Raw genomic sequence first — 19891 nt, forward strand, 5'->3', positions numbered from 1 at the left:
AGCAAAGGAAAACAAACCAAAAGGAGCCCAGTTTTGTGCTGGCTCATCAGCCTTCGCCAGGGACAGCAGGTGAAATAGCACTTGCCTATGCTTTATTTTGTTTGCATTTGTGTAACTTGGCTAAAGGATTCCATTAGGCCCTGTGCATGTCCAAGCTACTCTAGGCCTTGTAACAATGTTTGAAAGTTTTGCAATTTGATTGACTGTTTTGCAGAATATGTTCCCACTAAACCATATTCAGTAACTGTGCTAGACACCAGCTGAATACTACTTCACCAACATAATGTGGGAGTTAGCTCATGAGCTGTGTGGGGACCATGTAACTCTAGCCACAGCTTATTCCCAAGTAAACCTGTTTAAACGCTGCTACAGTTTTGCAAAACTCTACTTGTGTGGAAAGAAGTTTAAATAGGCAAGAAAATTTTCATTAGTGGATTGGGGAATTCTGAGGAACTGGCCCAGATTGAGGTGTCATTGGAGGAGATTTTGGAAAAAAATGATAAACAGTGATAAATCATTAGAACCAAATGGTATTCACCAAGAGTTCTGAAGGAACTCAAATATGAAAGTGCAGAACTACTAACTATGGTATGTAACCTGTCATTTATAACCGCTTTTGTACCAGATGACTGGAGGATAGCTAATGTGATGCCAATTTATTAAAAAAGGCTCCAGAGGTGATCCCAGCAATTACAGGCCAATACGCCTAACTTCAGTAACAGGCAAATTGGTCGAAACTATAGTAAAGAACAGACTTATCAGACACATAGATGAACATTATTTGTTGGGGAAGAGTCAACATGGTTTTTGTAAAGGGAAATCATGCCTCCCCAATCTACTAGAATTTTTTGAGGGGTCAACAAGCAAGTGGACAAGGATAATCCAGTGGATATAGTATACTTAGATTTTCAGAAAGCATTTGACAAGGTCCCTCACCAAAGGCTCTTAAGTAAAGTAAGCTGTCATGGGATAAGAGGGAAGGTCCTCTCATGGATCAGTAACTGGCTAAAAGACAAGAAACAAAGGGTCGGAATAAATGGTCCGTTTTCAAAATGGAGAGAGAGAAATAGTGGTGTCCCCCAGGGGTCTGTACTGGGACCAGCACTGTTCAACATATTCATAAATGTTTAGGAAAAAGGGGTAAACAATGGAATGGCAAAATTTGCAGATGATACAAAACTACTCAAGATAGTTGAGTCCCAGGCAGACTGCGAAGAGCTACAAAAGGATCTGTCAAAACTGGGTGACTGGGCAACAAAATGGCAAATGAAATTCAATGTTGATAAATGCAAAGTAATGCACATTGGAAAACATAATCCCAACTATACATATAAAATGATGGGGTCTAAATTAGCTGTTACCGCTCAAGAAAGATCTTGGAGTCACTGTGGATAGTTCTCTGAAAACATCCACTCAATGTGCAGCGGCAGTCAAAAAAGCGAATAGAATGTTGGGAATTAGGAAAGGGATAGATAATATAGAAAATATCATATTCCCGCTATGTAAATCCATGGTATGCTGACCCCTTGAATACTGTGTGCAGTTCTGGTTGCCCCATCTCAAAAAAAGATATATTGGAATTGCAGAAGGTACAGAAAAGGGCAACAAAAATTATTAGCTTCCATCTGAGGAAAGATTAATAAGACTAAGACTCTTCATCTTGGAAAAGAGATGACTAAGGGGGACAATAGGATAGAGGTCTATAAAATCATGACTGGTGTAGAGAAAGTGAATAAGGAAGTGTTATTTACTCCTCATAATGGAAGAACTAGTGGTAACCCACTGAAATTAATAGGCAGCAGGTTTAAACAAAAGGAAACATTTCTCCACACAGTCAACCAGTGAAACTCTTTGCCAGAGGATTTTGTGAAGGCCAAGATTATAATAGGGCTCAGAAAAGAACTAGATAAGTTCATGGAGGATAGATTCATCAATGGCTATTAGCCAGGATGGGTTATGATGCAAAACCACGCTCTGAAGTGTCCCTAGCCTCTGTTTTCTAGACGCTAGGAATGGGTGACAGGAGATGGATCACTTGATGATTGCCTGTTCTGTTCATTCCCTCTGAAACACCTGGCATTGGCCACTGTCAGAAGACAGGATACTGGGCTAGATTGACCATTGGTCTGACCCACTATGGCCATTCATGTGGTTGGTTGTGTCTCCTTCTTTCCCCCTTCCCCCAGTCTTAGCAAGGATGGGTGAGTAAACTTTGTACCTGGTGTCCAGTAAAATTTCATTACCATTTTTCAAGGTTGAACTAAGGGGAAGTCTTGACTGGTATAACTTTCTACTTCAAGCTTCGTGTTGGGCATTATGTCCAGATGATTTTATCTATAAATTGTTTCCTTGTAGGTGGTGTCAGATGCTGCTGGACAAGGGGTTGCTATCACTGGGAACAACACCTTCAACAACTGGAATTGGCCTAATGCTGTCATCTTTGCTGCTACAGTAATCACAACAATCGGTGGGTATTTAGCATGTAAAGTCTCCTGGCCTTTAAGTCCAATGGGCTGGTACCCTCTCTTGTCCAACTGGCTGTCCACTGAAGGAAGATAAAAGCTTATAGGAAGTGGATAAAAATCAATAAAAACCTTAGAAAATGTATCTTTAAGGCACATTTGGTGAGGCGATCACAGTTTTTCAGTTTGTGTCCACAGAACTCAAATCCTTGAAATACATAATAGAAATATTTCCCTTGCTGAGTAGTTACAATCCTATGTGCTGACAAGGTGGGATTAATGTGTTCTTCTTAGTTCAAATCAAGGCTTACACTTGCAAGTCTGTGTGACATAAATTTAGCACAGAGTGTTGCCTTTAACGTAAAGGAATATTCTTTGGGGCTTGGCAAATCCACACATGCATGAGATTTTGTGAAACTCGCCTATCCCGTACAATCCCACACACTCCCAAACAAGCTGTTGATAAATGTATTGTCATTAGTAAAAGAGACAGATCAGAAGGCCTTCCTGTTTGTCTCCTGTATTTCTTGGAGAAAGCTGGGCAGAATTGATGCACTCTCCTTAATCTCACTGCTGATTTGTTCATGTGGAATCCTATTGCAATGTAAGGCTTATTCCTCATCTCGGAAATGCAGACAGACTGTGCTGCAGGACTTGCAAAATCAGCTGCTACCCTTTTGCAAAAATCTGCCTTTGCTTTTGCAGAAGGTCTTTGCTGATATGTCCAGAGAACCCTGCAAGATGCAAGAAAATATATGGGGCACTGTTTGTTGTTTTTGTCCTGACAAGGAACACACACAGTGTTTGCAAACACAAATTGACCAGGGGAGATGGAAACCTTACTGTGAAACCAAATACAGCATCACGTTCTGCTTGTTACTATTATTAAAAACCTTTTTGGGAAAAAAAACCTGACTTCATTGTTCTTTAACTTCCAGTAAAAAATTCAAGAAAGCAAAAACTGGTTTAAACAAGAGAATTCTGGCAGAGGGTTAGAAATCGGACTAGTTGCCCTTCTTGGGTCCGTGCTCAGAATATCTGCTCACCTCAGTTGCTATCAGAGGGCCAAAGCCCTCACCAAGGCAACTTGTTCTATCCCAACCTTTCCTCCACTTCTTCACTACCAGGCTTCCTTTATCTGCAGAAATACCAGGGCGAGGTGTAGATGTTCATAATGGATCTCATAAAAGAGATGTCTTACCTGGGGCTTCTTGTACAGCAGATGTCAGGGAACAATTCCCTATGTATATGCTGAACTGCCTTGAATTGGCATCTGTGTAAATGGTCTTTTATCTCTTTCAGGCTATGGAAATGTTGCTCCTAAAACACCTGCTGGACGTGTCTTCTGCATATTTTATGGGCTTTTTGGAGTTCCTCTCTGCTTGACATGGATCAGTGCTTTGGGGAAGTTCTTTGGTGGGCGTGCCAAGAGGCTGGGCCAGTTCCTAACAAAGCGAGGAGTAAGCCTGGTATGGATTTCTGCTTGTTTTTCCTCCTGCAGGGTGTGGTTGGTGTGTGACTTGAACTTCTAGTTCTTCAGCTATCTGCTAATCTAGGTAGTGTACTTGGCTATTAAGGACCGTATTCTGCAATGAGATTACATGGATTGAATTGAGAAAAGGACTCAGCCCTGTTTGTAAGTTTGCAAGAGGCAGGATCCGTGACCACTAGAGTTTGTACAGCACCTAGCACAATGGGGCTCTGATTGGGCCCTCTGGATTATATGACAATACAAACATTTGATGATATCGTAGTCACTGTGGAGACATTTACAAAACATTGTTACAAAAATGTGTATAATCGGCATACATAACTGAGTGTTAATGCAGTAAAACCAAGCAGGTACAGGAAACTATTGAGGGTGAAATACATATATGTACACAAGCAGGTAAATAGGTTTTGTGCAGGCATTGGGGGAGAATGGGAAGGAAAGTGCTAAAATTCTCTCCACATGTGCCATGAATTGCAGTGTGTATGGTGATCACTCTTATGGCTGCTCCAGCCACAACATCCCATCTCTCCAGCACAGAGCTTATGCGCTGTGGGGGCCACATTCTACCTCTCTGTATCAGGATGAGTTTTGCCTGTAGAGAATTAATAGACTGATATGGATTACAGGGCTGTTGTTCTCTCAAAGGTGTTAGTGGTGTCACCTACACCTTAGTGCAGCTTGAGTGGGTTGTGTAGTTCCCAAAACCCTTTGATAGAAATGAAGCCTAGGAATTCAGAATACTGCAGGTTTAGTTCATGTAACATGCCCTGGCTCTCCTTTTTCTCTTGAACCCTCCAGTGCTATAGCCTGTCAGTCCCATAGTGCTTCTTCACTGATCACTTGCTCCTATTCTGTCAACTGTGCCCCTACCTCCACTGGCCTTTTACAACCCCCTTCCTTACTACCAGAGCACTCCTTATCTTTTGCTCCAGCAGCCACTGTGTAGGGTTGGTGATATGCTCATGGACTTCAGTATTTGGGCTAACATTGATGGACACACTGTAAAATGCACTGGAGTGGAAGAAGACTTGACTTGTGTTTCTGAATATTTTTTTTTCTTTATCCTTTACAGCGAAAGGCACAAATTACATGCACAGCTATTTTCATTGTCTGGGGAGTCTTAGTCCATCTGGTCATTCCTCCCTTTGTCTTTATGGTGACTGAAGGCTGGGACTACGTTGAAGGTCTCTATTTCTCATTCATCACAATCACCACTATAGGATTTGGAGACTTTGTTGCTGGTCAGTTTGCTCCCTTTTTTATTATTTGTATATTGCCTGAGGTGTGTCTGTCTTCAATGTAAATATCAGTGCTCTGGTGTATGTGTTCAACTTCCTGAGGTCTGGGTGCATCTGGAGGCTTTTGCATTACTGAAGCTTTTATTAAAGATCAGCACTACTCCAAGAGACTCTGGAGCTGGCCCTGCAACTTCTCAAAATGGCACTTCCTAGACCCTGAGCTCAGTGCTCCGCAGAGGTTGTGGGAAACAGGCGTGGGGAGGTAAAGAGAGTTGTCTCAGCATTGTGGAGTGGGAGACGCTGCTCCATTCCTGCCCTTGCTTCCACTGGTCCTAGCAACCACAGGATTTTGCTAGTATCTCATCATGTGGGAGTGACCCAGAGGGCTTGTGACCTAACCCCATCAGTGAAAAAGTATTGGGTAAGGCCAAAGTGCTGGGAAACCATGGAGCCCCTTTTAGGTGTCATCAAGAAAGTCCATTGAATTCTTTATACCTGTCTCAATAATCTTAATTTGAGTTAAGTATTCTCTCTCTCTCTCACTCACACACATTTAGAGCAATCAAAACTTTTAGAAACAAGCCTCATAGCATCACTGGGGTAAGCACAAGCATTGTCCCTGTTTCTCAGATGGGAGTAAATGAGGTACAGAGGTGTTGAGGCCTAATCTTTAAGGAGTGACCTTTAATCTTGGGTGCCCAACTTCAGCCACCTAGGCTCTGCTTTGGTGAGTTGTATTTGTTCCCCAGAAGTGCCAAGCGCTCATAACTTAACTGAAGTCAATGGGAGCTGTGGGCGACCAGCATCTCTGAATATTGAGCCCAAGATATCTAGAGTACAATGCCCTAGATTAGAGGGCACTCCTGAAAATTTGGGCATAGCTTGTCCAAAACCATGCAGAAGAGTTTGAAACAGAATCTGGAATCTTAATTACTGACCTCTGCTTTGATAACTAGATTGTCCTTTCTCCCTAACCCATTTGAAAAAAATGGGTTTTTTAACGAAAGATCATTCAGATGCAGTAGCTCATTCTAGGAGAGTTTAAATGCAAACCGCCACATGTTTTCTGTTTCAGCTTTCCTCTTGGAAGGCAGGTATGAAAATGGTAGTCTGAAAACTCTTGAAGATTCTTCATTGGATTTCAAGTTATATCCAGACTAAAACTTCCTTAAACTTTGTATATACTTGTTGTTATATAACCTTTCTTGTTTTGAATTCATTATAGGTGTAAACCCGGACGTGAACTACCATGCCCTTTACAGATATTTTGTGGAGTTATGGATCTACCTGGGCCTAGCTTGGCTTTCACTCTTTGTCAATTGGAAGGTCAGCATGTTTGTGGAAGTCCACAAAGCAATCAAGAAACGGAGGAAAAAAAGGAAAGAGTCCTTTGAAAATCACTCTCCCTCTAAAAAAGCCCATCAGATGGGCAGCTCCAAGGATGTGAACATCTTCAGCTTTCTTTCCAAGAAGGAAGAGACGTACAATGATCTCATCAAGCAGATTGGGAAGAAGGCTCTGAAGACAACCAATGACAAAATGATTAAAGCAGAAAATGCCAAACCAAATATCCAGAATGCCAGCAAGGATGCCCTGGTGACATACACAAAGAGCAAATCATTCGATTATGACAGCGTTTCCCTAGGACTCAAAAACGGTCACATCATGAGGCACCTAAATGACAAACGCACTGGAGACAGCCCCCTGGAGGGCACCGTGTTTATAAACCAGCTGGACCGGATCAGCGAGGAAGAAGGGGAAGTTTGGGATTCCAGAGATTACCGACCCTTAATCTTTGAGAGTGCCAATATAAATTTTGTAAATGAGGAAGAAGATCTTTCAGATGATGAGGAAACTTCAAAGTCCTCCATGGATGACAATCTTGCAGAGGAACCTGAGACTCCCAAAAAACTGGTGAATTTCCCATCCTCTGATGAATCTACCTTTACCAGTAATGAGTCGGAGATTTCTGTGCCTTATGAACAACTGATGAATGTGTACAATACAGTAAACAATGTAACAGCTACAACATGAAGCAGCACACATTTTGGCATAGTTTTTTTGAAGGTGGTTAATACTGTCTATTCAAAATTTATGCAGGAGGAAGGCAGATTTGTTGCTAGCACCTCCTGTCTCTAACACCCAAACCAAAAACCTCCTATGTCTTAATGTCATCAACAGTTGTTAGCATTCTGGAGTCCAATCAGCTTTGCTTGTCTACGTTAGAACAGTTGCAAGATGACAATTTAAAGCTTGAGGCATCTTGCTTCCTCTTGGGACTCTAGTTCTTGAAGAAAGTGGGAGGAAATGACTAAAGTTGTTACACTGGACCTATTTTTTTTTAATTGTGCTTTTCATGGGAGAATTCATTTGGGTGTAAACCTATACAGTTGCAGACAAACTGGTTTAGGCATATAGAACATGTTAGATTACTGCACTAGCCTCTCACCTCTGGAAAGCTGGATTCGAGTCCTACCTAGCTCACAAGTGAAAACAAGTGTGAGGTCTTATCCTAGCCACACATCAACTTGCTACCACTAGATGTGGCATAACTGGTAGTCTCTCTCCAAGAGAAGCTTGGGATTGGAATAGCAGGATGTACTTAAGATCAGAGTTGAGGTGCATTGGCAGGGGTGAGTAAAGAAGCTTCAGAGCTACCATGGTGTTTGTCTGGGTTATGCCAGTGCTATTAGTAAAATGGTGAGCCGTGAATTTATGAACAAAATATTAAATTAAAAAAACGCCAAAGGAACTGACTTAAAGAGAGCCTGCTTAGCAAACAAGAACCTACCTGGGATGAAATCATCCTTAGGGACATGAAAAGCACTTGTGGCTAAAGTTCACTGTGTCCAGCAGCCAAGACCTGTGCAAGAAGAAGGTGTGGAGGAAGCCACCGTGATCAAAGTAAAGAGGAGCACAAAGGATATGACAGACTTTTTACATGGAAAGTGTCCTTCCACTGTCCATATTTTAGAGAAAATACTTGAATACACTTTGTCTGTACAGATGAAGTTTTAGTTAAACTGCCTTTTTGAGTAAAATCACCTTTTGGGTATCAGATCCTGTCTGAATGTTGCAATGCCTGTCAAAGGGACCTGAAGAGCTGTTACAGAAACCTGTACGGTATGATCACTATCGCTGGTTCAGAAACTCTTGCTGTACCTCCCCAACTTGATACTTCAGATTAGACTTGAAGTTGAGATGGTTTTAAAAACAGTCACACTTTGAATGTTTTTTAAAAGCATGACCCACTTGGGTATTCAATGGTTATTCTACCCTACTTCCAAGAAGGTTGCGTAATTGTAGACATGGGTAAAATTTTCAGAATTGCCACTGACTTAGGGATTGTCTACTCAGAGGATTAGTGCGCAACAGATAAGAATGTGAATCGACAGTGCGCTAGTTTGCTGCATGCTAACTACCATGCACTAAAATCTCTTTAGTGTGCTTTGCCATATTCCCATATGAAAGCATACTGTGGAACTTTGTGTTGTAGCAGGGTCCACTTGACCAGTTAGTGTGCACCGAGCGAGTGCACTGTAGATTTATACCCTGGCTTGCTTCATGCTAACTCTCTGTGTAGACAAGCCCTTAGGAGTCTGAGTCACTTTTGAAAAAGGGACTTGGGCTCCTAAGTTACTTGGGCATATCTGAAAATTTTACTTCTTGCCTCCAATTAGAGCTTTTGATTGGTTGTGGGGCACATGGGCTGTTTTTTTTTTTTTTAAATGTTAACCCCAGATGTTTAGAGTAAAAAGAAAATGGTAATATATTTTTCTTCCCTTTAAAAAAAAATATCCATGCATACACCATGTAAAACTCTCTCAAATGAGCTCTTAATTACATGTTGGCAAGAGGTGCTGCTACTCTGGATACTGGGGACACTGCGGAGGAGGGTGTGCTGAGGGAGGGGAAAGGACTGTCCCAGTATCCAAAGTATTTTTAGAACAGAGAATTGTCAAGATCTTTGGACTTAAAATGGCAAGCTTTTGTTTTTGTTTTACAGTATCTAAATCATTCCAAGATGCCCTAGAAATGTTGAAAGTTCAGAGAACAATTAAAACTGAAATATATGGATTTGGGAAGGAGAGAGGTAAATATTGCTGCCTCTAGAACTCGGTGAGAAGGATTATGTGGAATTTTGTAATACTAATCTTGAATGACTAAATGTACTAATAACTGTAAATATTGACCGCTGCTTGAATCATGGGTGTCTCCTTACACATTAGGAGGAGAAACTGTGGGACCCCAGCACTCCAGTTAGATATCATGTTGACAAGAAGTTCTGAAGCCACCTACTGTAAAACAAGGAATGTCTATATTAATTGCTTTATGGAAACTTGTATTATGTTCATGAAGGTGTGTAACCTAATTGTAACAAAGGGCAAGATCCTGCGCTGTTAAAAATGTTGGCAAAAATGTGGAATTAACTTTATTGGTTGCAGCGGTTATTCCACCTTTACAATATTATAGCTGAAGAGAGACTCTAACTCAAAGTGTAATTTCATACTTTTACTGCTTTTTGGAGTCTTGGTGACTAGGTGATCAGATTTGCAACAGGCTGGAATGAATGAGTGTCTGTACTAGAAAGGTTTTCTTTTCACAGCCTTTCATCATGACTCCAAGCCCCTCAGGTATGCCTCCTTGTGTAGAGGGTTTTGGGTGATAACTATTTCTTGATGCCACTGTTTTTGGGGTTTTTTTCTTCAACCATAAGAAATGGGAGGCAGTGCTCCATTTATAGAGGTGTGACTTTTACTGTGGCAAGTCTAATATTCTCATTAAAGAAATGCACATCACTTAAACAAAACAAAACACTCCAAAAAACTATTCTTGTTCTCCAGCTTGTCTTCCATTGTTGACACGAAGATCAAAGTTTTAGTGACAGTTAATGCAGTGTTAGGGTAAGGCAGAAAGGGACACTGAAAAAGATGGAGAAAGTAAGTCCAGCTTGGTATTCTCTGTTAAGTAGAGAAGAGGAGCAGCCAAAGTGTGGTCCATGGAGCTTTAGAATGTGGCTCCTCTTTAGTACAGAAATTACATGACCCAGACACTTCTCTTGGCTGCTCTGACTGAGATGGAATGTTGCACGATCTCCATATCAAATTGCAGCTGTGTCTTTAAAGATGTGGAGGGATGTAGTCTGTTTCATGTTATCAAGTTAGGTGCAGCTCTCTGCCTTCTGCCAAGCTGCTGACGAGGCCCTCAATTGGACCTTCCCAACATAAAATATAAAAGTCTACATTATAAACACCATAGATGTTCAGGTACTGATTAACTTTCCTGGAACTAAGTGCAGAATTCTTTTTTTGAGACATAAACACATCTCACTCAAGTCAACCCACCCACGTGCCTTACTGTAACGCTACTGGGCAAAATTCAACTCTTTGCAGTGGGCCAGCACAAGGGCTGTGCAGCAATTAAATCCTGCTTTGCACCTGAAGATTAATTGGGATTTAATTGGTACATTGCAGAGGGCCAGCACAAAACCGAAGAGGTGGTTTCCTCCTCCCCCGCCAGCATTTTTCAGATCTGGTGCCATCTCAGAATTGCTCGAGGTCTAAGATAGCCAGCCCTCTTTGTCCACCCGTCTTCCACATTTTAAGAAAAGCAACAGCCTGGGGCCTTAACTAGCATTGTCGTCTTGCCCTTTGATTCTCATGTAATGAATCAGAAGCGTGTCCAGTATTTTAGCTCTTCAACATAAAAGTGCCTATAGCTAGTTTCAATTCCCAGATGCTGCTTGGGGAAAAAATTGTATAATGTGAAGTAGTTCAAGGAAACTTAAGTTTACTGTTTGCCACCATTTAGAATTTCACTGGGGTTTGTGAACTGGGGCTGTGGTTTGTTCCTCAATAATTTAAGTTTATAGGTGGGATTATGTGGGTCAGCTGCGAACTTTAATAAAAAAACAAATTTATGGCAGATATAGATGTGGGGGTGGGGGATGGGGAGAATCCTTCCAGCTGCTAACCTATTTCCAGCCACTTCTGGGCCATTAAATCTGAGCATGGTTTCCCCTTTCATGCCTGATTTCCATTTGCCAAGATGATCCAATGTTGTAAAAGGCATTGGCGGTTGCAACGAGGTCTTTATGTTGTGTTTTAAAATGTTGTTCCTACATCCAAATTAAAAAGACAAGGTGGCCTCATCTTCCACTTTGCTCTCCCCTCTGTCTTATGCCAATTAGACTGGCTTGAGGGTGACTAAATGGGCTTCAATGGTGTGTGTGTGTGTTTTCTGGCAGGCAGACTAACATTGGTACGAAACTGCTGAGTAATAGAAAAAAGAGCCGTGTTCTTCCAGTGCCGGGGGTTTGTGTGAATCCATTGCTGCCAATGGACGCCACAAAACTTAAACCAAAACCAATGCTTACTGACAAACACCTTGTCATACTGCATAAGAGATGATTTTTTTTCTCCATTTGATTTGAGTGGTACAGATAAAAAATATACCAACATTCTCAGTAAAATAGGAACAAAAAAGTTATACAGAAACCTATTGACCTTAATAGGAGCCTGAGAACTCTATCTTTTCTATACTCTTCTTGCCTTCTAGGCTTCAGTCTACTAATTTGATGCATTTAACTTAAATATAAAATATGTAAAAGAGCCCCTAATTTTTAGTCTGTACAATCCTGGTGATCTCACTTCTGTCACTCCGTCACATGAACAGATACAACATCTGTTTGTTCTTTGTTTGGTGATTGTCACTGGAATCACAATGTATGTAAATATTGGATAACTCTGTGTCAAATGTAATTTATTTTAATATTTTGCAATAAAATGTGAAATGTACAAGTTGTTTTCTCCAGTCATAATTGGGAGGGGAGTGGAGAGGTATCAAGGAACTGAGTCTTATTTCTATGACACTATACATTTGTATTGCAATTCACAGACAAGGCTGGTCTTGTTTCAGAAAGCTAAGGCCCTGATACAGCAAGTTGTAAGTTAATACACTGCACTTTGAGGGAGCAAAGTCTGTCAAAAAGACAGGCATGTTGGAACAGAGGTCAGCATTTGGAAGGCTAGCCAAAAGGTCATATGGATATGCTTGTGTACCCACAACCGCTCTCCAGATCTTTTACTCCACAATGTCTGAATGGGAGGTAGATGACCAAAAAAAACCCCCCTGTATTAAAACTGTAGGAACAATCTTACGGTGGCCATTGAATGGGCTAGAAGACCTAACGGCACTTTTCTGTCTCCAGCAGTTTAATGTGTGGAGCACCAGCAGCTCCCATAGAAATCAGTGGGAGATGGGGTGACCGACACTTGGGTAAAAATCAGGCCACTTACTGTACATGCCTAACTTTAGGCACCCAAGTCTGAACATGGCCTGATAGGTATGTGTATGATATTTACATACCCAATGGCACACTCCAGCTATTTAACACCTAGCTATTGATGACGGGAAGTGCCAGACTGGAATACTGTTAAGTTCTGACTCGTGGGGTTAAGTTTTACCCTTTGGAATCTTGGACACAACTTCCTGTAACACCTGGTGATTTCCTTTTGAGTGCTCTCCCAAAAAGGGCCTAACCAGCCTTGCGCGTGGAAGTTTGGGGATGTGCTCCTGTCAATGTTTGTGGTGGCATCCCTGCTGCTATGAGGTAGTGTTGTCTAGTGGCTAGAACGGGGCCATGGATCTAGTTACTATTTGATTGCTGCTGACTCATCATATATCTTTGAGCAAGTCACTTCACCTCTTTGCCTTAGTGTTCACACTCCTGTAAAACATGGATGATACATAGCGCTGTAAGACCCCTTGAATGAAAGGTTACTATGCAAGTGCAATATTTATTAGACTTTGCCCCTCTCTCTTGCAAATAGGTAGAATTACACTCTGAGCCAGAGTGTGAATGAGGGAGCTGATCCTACATATCATGCCTGAACTCTGTGTAACTACTGAGGAATGTGGTTTTATTTTGGTTGCATACGTGATGAAAAGAGGGACATGGGAGGAAAATTTAACCCTGTCCATAATAAACAGGGCTGGCAGGTGTCCTGTATGGCCTGTGAAACTCACACATTGGACAGCCTTCTCGCAGCTGCCTGCATTTCAGCTGGGTTCTCTGGCATGCATCCATCCAGCTGAGCTGTGGGCAGGCATCAGGCTTGTGGCTGTGCCTCCTGGCCACTTGGAGCCATTGTGCAGATATCCATCTGCCCTTTGTGTCTCAGCTCCTGCGGCTCCCATGCTGCAGCCCAGCCAGGAGGGAACAGCTGGGAGGAGATGATGGTGTAGTGGTGGCCCAAGGTGAGGAGCCCAGTACTGACCCCAGGCTCCCTGAGCTCCCCAGGATCTCCCATCACAAGCTGCCAGGCATCTGGGAGAGTAGTTGGGGTTCTTGGGTTTGTGATGAGGAACAGGCATCCAGGCTGCCTCTTTTCTGTCTCCTGCTACTGCTCCCACATGGCTGTGAGGAAGAAGAGGTGGCTGCTGCAGTGTCTCTCTCAGGGCAGGTTAGAGGTCCCTTTCACAGTGAAAGAAAAAGGAATGTGATATCGCCTACCCCAACAGTTCAAAAATCACGAGTCAGACCTTAAATCTTGAGACTTACCCAAAAAAAAAAAAAAAGGGTTTGGGTCTGTCTTTTTAGTTTCTGAACTCCCGCGGCCCATCCCCACTCTGTGTCAATTAGTGTTGCCAACTCCCCCAAAAAGTGATGTTGATCCCCTAGGGCAGAAGCTCTCACCCCCAAATCAATCCTGCCTCAGTTTCCCCCACTTCTCTGCCTCCTCTCTACTCCTCCTGCAGCTCTAGAGTTGTTTAACCCCCCTCTCCCAGGTCGGGGTGGGGGGGCTGCAGCAAAGTCCCCTCTGCCCCTTCCCAGGATGGGTGTTGCAGGGAGGGAGGGGAGAGGAGCTGTCCCTGTTACTCACAGGAGGGAGAGGAGGGCTCTTTCTGTTCCCAATTAGGGTTACTATACATCTGGGTTTTCCAGGATATAGCCTCTTTTTTGAGCCTCTAGCCAGTGGAATTTTTCAAATAACATGAAATGTCCAGGGTTTTTGCAGAGCAGAGGCTGCACCTCAGAAAGAGCCCTGATTTGGTCCCTCCCCTGCAGTGGCATCAGGTCCATTTCTGGCAACCACAGCTGTTGGACCCCAAACAGCTCCCAGCCCTAGGGGAGGGTCCCGCAGGGTGGCGTTGACTGATGGCTCACTGCATCCCGGGCTTGCTACCGTGACAGGGAACAACACTGCCTCCCCCGCACCTCCAGTGAGTCCCCCTCCCTCCCACAGTGTCCCAATCCTCTCCCGTCTTTGCCTCTGTGAGAATGGCGTTGGCTCCTGAGAGTGGAGGAGGGGGAGGCAGGGGCTGTGGAGAAGCCAGCCAGTCTGATGGGTTCCCCCCTCTTCCCGACCAGTGCTGAAATGCTCCACAGGGCTGGAGCTTCTGGTGTCCTCACTGGACTGGCTCTATTCAGCCCTTGCTGAAATCTCATGACTTGCAAAGGTATCTTGAGAGTTGGTGACACTATAAATGAGGGGAGCATCCCCTGGCCTCCCGACACACTTGCTCCTGTGACGTGTAACTTGAGGAGCTGCCCTACCCTTGACAGCCACGAACATAGGTGGGAGGAAAGGAAGAAGCTATAGACCCTATCATTCCTCTCAACATTAAGGCAGCAGGGATCCTGCTGGCTGGAGGGAGGAGAGTTGCAGAGCAAACCACCCCATGCTGCAGCAGCTCTAGTCCTGCAGGATTGGCTGGGCTCAGCTCCCCGTTCAAGGCATTGCGACCCGATGTATGGGGACACAGCGCATACAGATTTGGCCTGGCTGCAAAGGGCAGCTGAACTTAGCCAACCCTCCGGGACAAGAGCCACTTCAACCGAGACAGGGAATTTTGTGGGTCAAAGCAGGACCATCTCATGAAACCTGGGACTCGGGAGGTCTGCCCTACTCTGTCCTAGTGTACATCCCTTGATACTGATATTAGGCTTTCAGACCCTCTTTTTCCATAGGTCCTTTTGGCTGTTTACCCTGTGGTGACTAGATTAAAATATTGCCTGTAGACCTTGCACAGCCTGGGATATTTAAAGTATTTGGGGGAATGTTGTTTAATTTCCATGTTGACAGACACCAGCCTGCCTATGGCATCTGGCACCATTTCTGCTGACGCATGTGCAGGCACGCTCCCAGCAGAACAGAGGTTGCCTTTGTAACATTGCTCAATTAGGTGTTCCTTCCTCCCACCCTTGCCCTAAACTCTCAAGAAAATCAAACTGAAAGAAGCCTTTTTGGCCAACTTGGGGGAGAGAGGAGTAGAAGTCCACCGAAGGGTGTGGGGTGGAGCGGATATTAAAAGTCCCATCATGTGATCAGCACCAGGATGGGCTATCCTTGTTTCACATCATAACTAGAGAAGAAACAAATCCTGTCTTTAGGGTATAGTATTGTGTCTAATACAAACCAGCTATAAATGTATACAAAACCCAGGCTCAGGGCCCATAGAAATTAACAATTCCAGATAAAAAGGGGTAAAAGATAATCCCAAAAGGAAGAGTGGGAGCAGAAAGAGTTCAGAGAGAGAGAGAGACCATCTTCCAGAAACAGAACTTTGAAAACAAGCTGAGTCACTCTAGGCTGGAAGCGCTTTCTCTGATGTTCAAATTCCCAAATTGAGCTTTACTTCTGGACAGAATCCTGTTGACATAGAGGACTGCGGGTTTACACATGTTTTATCTGCTGCTGGTGTAAACTACTCAAATACAATGGTGTCAAGAATGGTATAAGACCCCAGATAAGACAATATTAAAAAAGATTATATTTTAAAAATATTGATCAGACTAGTTGTAGGATAATTATTAGAGTCAAAAAAACAAAAAGTTGACTGAAAAACTTTTCCATCAGGTTTCAGAGTGGTAGCCGTGTCAGTCTGTATCAGCAAAAACAGCGAGGAGTCCTTGTGGCACCTTAGAGACTAACAAATGTATTTGGACATAAGCTTTCGTGGGCTAAAACCCACTTCATCAGATGCATGGAGTGAAAAATACAGTAAACAGTATATATATTACAACAAGCTTATGCCCAAATAAATTTGTTAGTCTCTAAGGTGCCACAAGGACTCTTCGTTATTTTTCCATCAGAAAATGTAGTTTTTGTTCACACTGGCATTTCTATAGGAAAATTTTGATGAAATATTCTAATTTTCTTATTGGAAAAGTCTATAGTTGTTTGGAGTAACTGTATAACTGTGAAAATTCAAAACTTTTTTTTCAATTTTGAATTGATGTTTTGAAATTAAACACATTTTTTGATAATTTAGAAATTAAATTTCTTTCAGTTTTTGGAAACCAAAACAATATCAGTTTTCCATTTTCAGGTTTTGGATTTTTGGAGGGGAAGCAATCTGAAAAGGTAAAACTGAAATCTTTTGATTTCCAAAAATTGAAAAAAAAATCATTTTGACTTAATGTTTCATTTTAAAATGTTTTAAAATTTCTCACAGAAAACAACTTTTTTTACTGAGAAAATTCAAATGGGTATTTTTCCCCATAATTTTTTGTTGGGGGAAGATGTTGATTTCCCCCCGCCCCCCACAACCAACTCTAGTGTTTTTGAGAAATAACAAAGAATCTCCAAACTTGTCTGTCATTCTGCCTTAGAGTGTATTGCAGTACAGTGCACTCTACCTTTAATTGTACTCAATGCATCACCTCTTCTTTCAAAGGAGCACAGGCCTACACTGAAAATAAGAGTGCCAGTCTACGCTGATCAGAGTCCTTACTTCGTCCTATAGCTTTAGGCATTTGCTGATTGCATCTGTTTACACCTTTCTAGTCAGTTTCTGGGTGTATAAGGAAATATTGTAATTAGTTTCTAATGCTTTTCAGATCACAGCTTTAAAAACTCTTGTGCTTATTTATGGGCTGAGCACTGCTTATACTTATGCTTAAAAATAGGCTGCGGTCAGAGAAGCACTTATCCCAACCATACACCCTGTCCATGGATGGGACATAAAAAAATATGTATGGCCAAAAGCATGGAGAAAATCAATTTGTTCCCCTGCATGCAGGCCTTCAGAAAGAGTCTCATAAAAACTAGAAAGCAGCTATAAAAAATAAAAGCAGAGACCACCTAATGAAAACTTCCTCTTTGCCTTCTTGCATGTGGCTGGCTATATTTTTACTGCCAGAAATGAATGCTGTATTTCTCAGATTGGATTTAACTCCCACACCCTGTGAGGTAAGATTATAGGGTTTCATTTACAATGCCAAGGCTGTTCTTCCCATACAGCCCCCAGACCTGTTGTGTATCCACTGCATGTTGGCAGTCAGTGGAAAAGTGGGGGCGCAGCTCAAGACTCCAGGCACGGACAGCCTCCTCCAATATTTTTCTACTCCTTTCAGGCTGGGACCACTGCCAGCTCCATCTCTGGCACAGCTGGAAAAGAAGGCAAAATTAGTAAGGAAATTGACGTGATTTTTAATTTATGACTAAAATGGGAAATGAATGAAAAACTAGCAAGATGCCTTGGGCATTTGTTGGGGAACACTGCCTACTGTGACTAATTTTATTGCCATCTGCTGTTATAAAGCGATACAGTAGTTGTGGCTTACCCCAAAGAAAATCAGAAGGGTTCACAAGGAGGGCTCTGATAAAACAAAGCAGTGATTTATGAGAGACCTGCTATTCTCTTCCATCGTTTCCCAAAGGAAAGTGGAAGCCGCATCCTTTGAGTCATAGAACAAATAAACAAAAAAACACAGACTGGACTAATAAATATACCATGCAGAACAGTTCAGTATTGGCAGGTAGCTGGGGTAGATCACAGGTTCTCACAGCACATACCACACCGTGCTTGCTAGTCATGTGATTATGACTCTTCTTTCCTACAGTTGCCTGCCTGCCTGTCTGTAGAAATAAGCAGTCAAGGGGCAAGCCTAGCAGGGAATGTTGTAACCACCAGTAGGAAAAGAGACAGGAGGTACTTGAGGAAGCAGAAAGGAGTGAGGAACAGGAAAGTAATTCATGAGATCAAAGACCTGCTTTCCTGTCTTAGTCTGTACTCTGTGGAGCCTTTCCAGATGGGCCCCAGAATGAAAGCTGTTCTAGAACCAAGAGCGGGGGAATTGAGAGGGGTCGTGTGCATGGAAGGGGGGAGGATATATCTCACATTAAACTGTTCACGGAAGTAAGCTGTCAGAGAACCCCTGCTATAAGCCCAGCACAAAACATCATAGGAGATTTAAAGGAAGCTGATTCCCGAGCTGAGGAAAGGTGGAAGTATGGCTAAATAGAGTAACTAAAACAGAGGCAGAGCATCAATGGCACCCGGTGCACAGATAGAACCAGAGCCAGTAAGGGGACCTGCCTGGAGACGGACAATCCACACTGTGCTGGCTGAGCTGCTGCAGGAGGGGTGTGCGATTCAGGAACCGGGACCAGCGGATCCGGCAAATGATGCAATGACTTCTTACTCTTGTGAGCCTTGGAACGCACCCCTCCTCTGGAACTTATGGAGGGTGCAGTGTCCTTCTTGGGTTTGGAGGAAGACTTACTGCCATACGTATGCACATCCTTCCATGGTTCATGGCTAGGCCCCAGCATGGGGTCCATAGCACTGGTACCGGCGGAACCGGACTGGGACTCCGCGGTAGGAGGTGCACTCCTGGATTGCTCAAGCCGATGTCCAGAGGGGATCCCCTGGCCAGGATCTGACTGAGGCCTCATGGCAACCTCCATGAGGTGCTTCTTAAGGCGTAGGGAAGGAGAGACAGATACTGCACCTGGATGTGACGTGGGCTTCCCCCAAGCAGTATAGACAGTGTTGATGCTAGTGAATGAGTGAAAAAGAGCGAGAGCATCAGGGCAGGAAGTGCAGACCTTGAATCTTGTCATCATAATCCAGTTCCCAGACACAGGTGCTGGGGAGGGATGGTTGGGTGGGACTACTGAAGTGACGTCCCAAAAGCTTTAATTGTACAAAAATAACTATGAACACTAAATCTACTACAAAATCAGTAAAATCCTAATTACGTACAAGAACAAAAACAGTTTTTCTGGAGAGTTTGGAAAGTGCATCACCAAGGATGAGAGAAAAGCAAAAGCTCCGACTCAGACCATGTAGCAGTGAGAAGGAACTGAAGGTGTGATTATTATTACTAGTTATTACTTGTGTCATGTGTGACACGTATTATTCATAGTTCCATATAGTGTGCACAGTGCTTTATAATACAATGAAGAGGAATTCCCTGCCCCCAAAAGTTTACAGTCTTAGTCAAGACAAGAAGAACAGGGAGGGACATGAGAAAGGGAGGACAAAAGTGAAGGCTATGTTGAGGCAGTCAGACAAGGAACATCAAATACAAAGGATTGGTTAATGGCTAGCGCACCTTGGAAATGCTATGTGCAAGGAAGCTCATCCTATGCATTTGGAGGCTAAACAAAAGAAATAAAATAGACACAAGAAAATTTCCCATCTCTTTGTTGTGTGAACTCTCAGGGCTAGAGATTCTAAACTGATGCAGAGATCCCCAAAGGTTACCCCCTGGATCTGCCCTGAAAGACATCTTGAATTGATAGACTAACACATCTGTCATGTTTAGGAATCAGAGATGTGTTTGCTTGCTATAACCTATAAATAACTCTTCCTTTTTCCTATGGCTACACTTGCACTTCAAAGCGCTGCCGTGGCAGCGCTTTGAAGCGCTAAGTGTAGTCAAAGCGCCAGCACTGGGAGAGAGC

At 43.0% G+C, this 19891-nt stretch overlaps 1 protein-coding gene across 5 annotated transcripts in view; it reads left to right on the top strand.

The window, feature by feature from the left end:
• KCNK5 (potassium two pore domain channel subfamily K member 5) overlaps positions 1–11989 on the top strand; it is a 60898-nt gene extending 48909 nt beyond the window's left edge. For 2 of the 5 annotated variants that reach the window (XM_039532200.1, XM_039532201.1), the window contains exons 2-5: positions 2356–2467; positions 3765–3931; positions 5027–5195; positions 6418–11989. In XM_039532200.1, the coding sequence (XP_039388134.1) occupies positions 2356–2467; positions 3765–3931; positions 5027–5195; positions 6418–7226 (1257 nt within the window). In that variant the 3' untranslated portion in view covers positions 7227–11989. The remainder of the gene's footprint in view (positions 1–2355; positions 2468–3764; positions 3932–5026; positions 5196–6417) is intronic. The other 3 variants (XR_005596858.1, XR_005596857.1, XR_005596856.1) reach the window with 3 other exon arrangements.
• The last annotated feature ends 7902 nt before the right edge of the window (positions 11990–19891 follow it).

The sequence above is a fragment of the Mauremys reevesii genome, linkage group 3 (genome assembly GCF_016161935.1).
Source record: "Mauremys reevesii isolate NIE-2019 linkage group 3, ASM1616193v1, whole genome shotgun sequence".
Taxonomy (NCBI): Eukaryota; Metazoa; Chordata; order Testudines; family Geoemydidae; genus Mauremys; species Mauremys reevesii.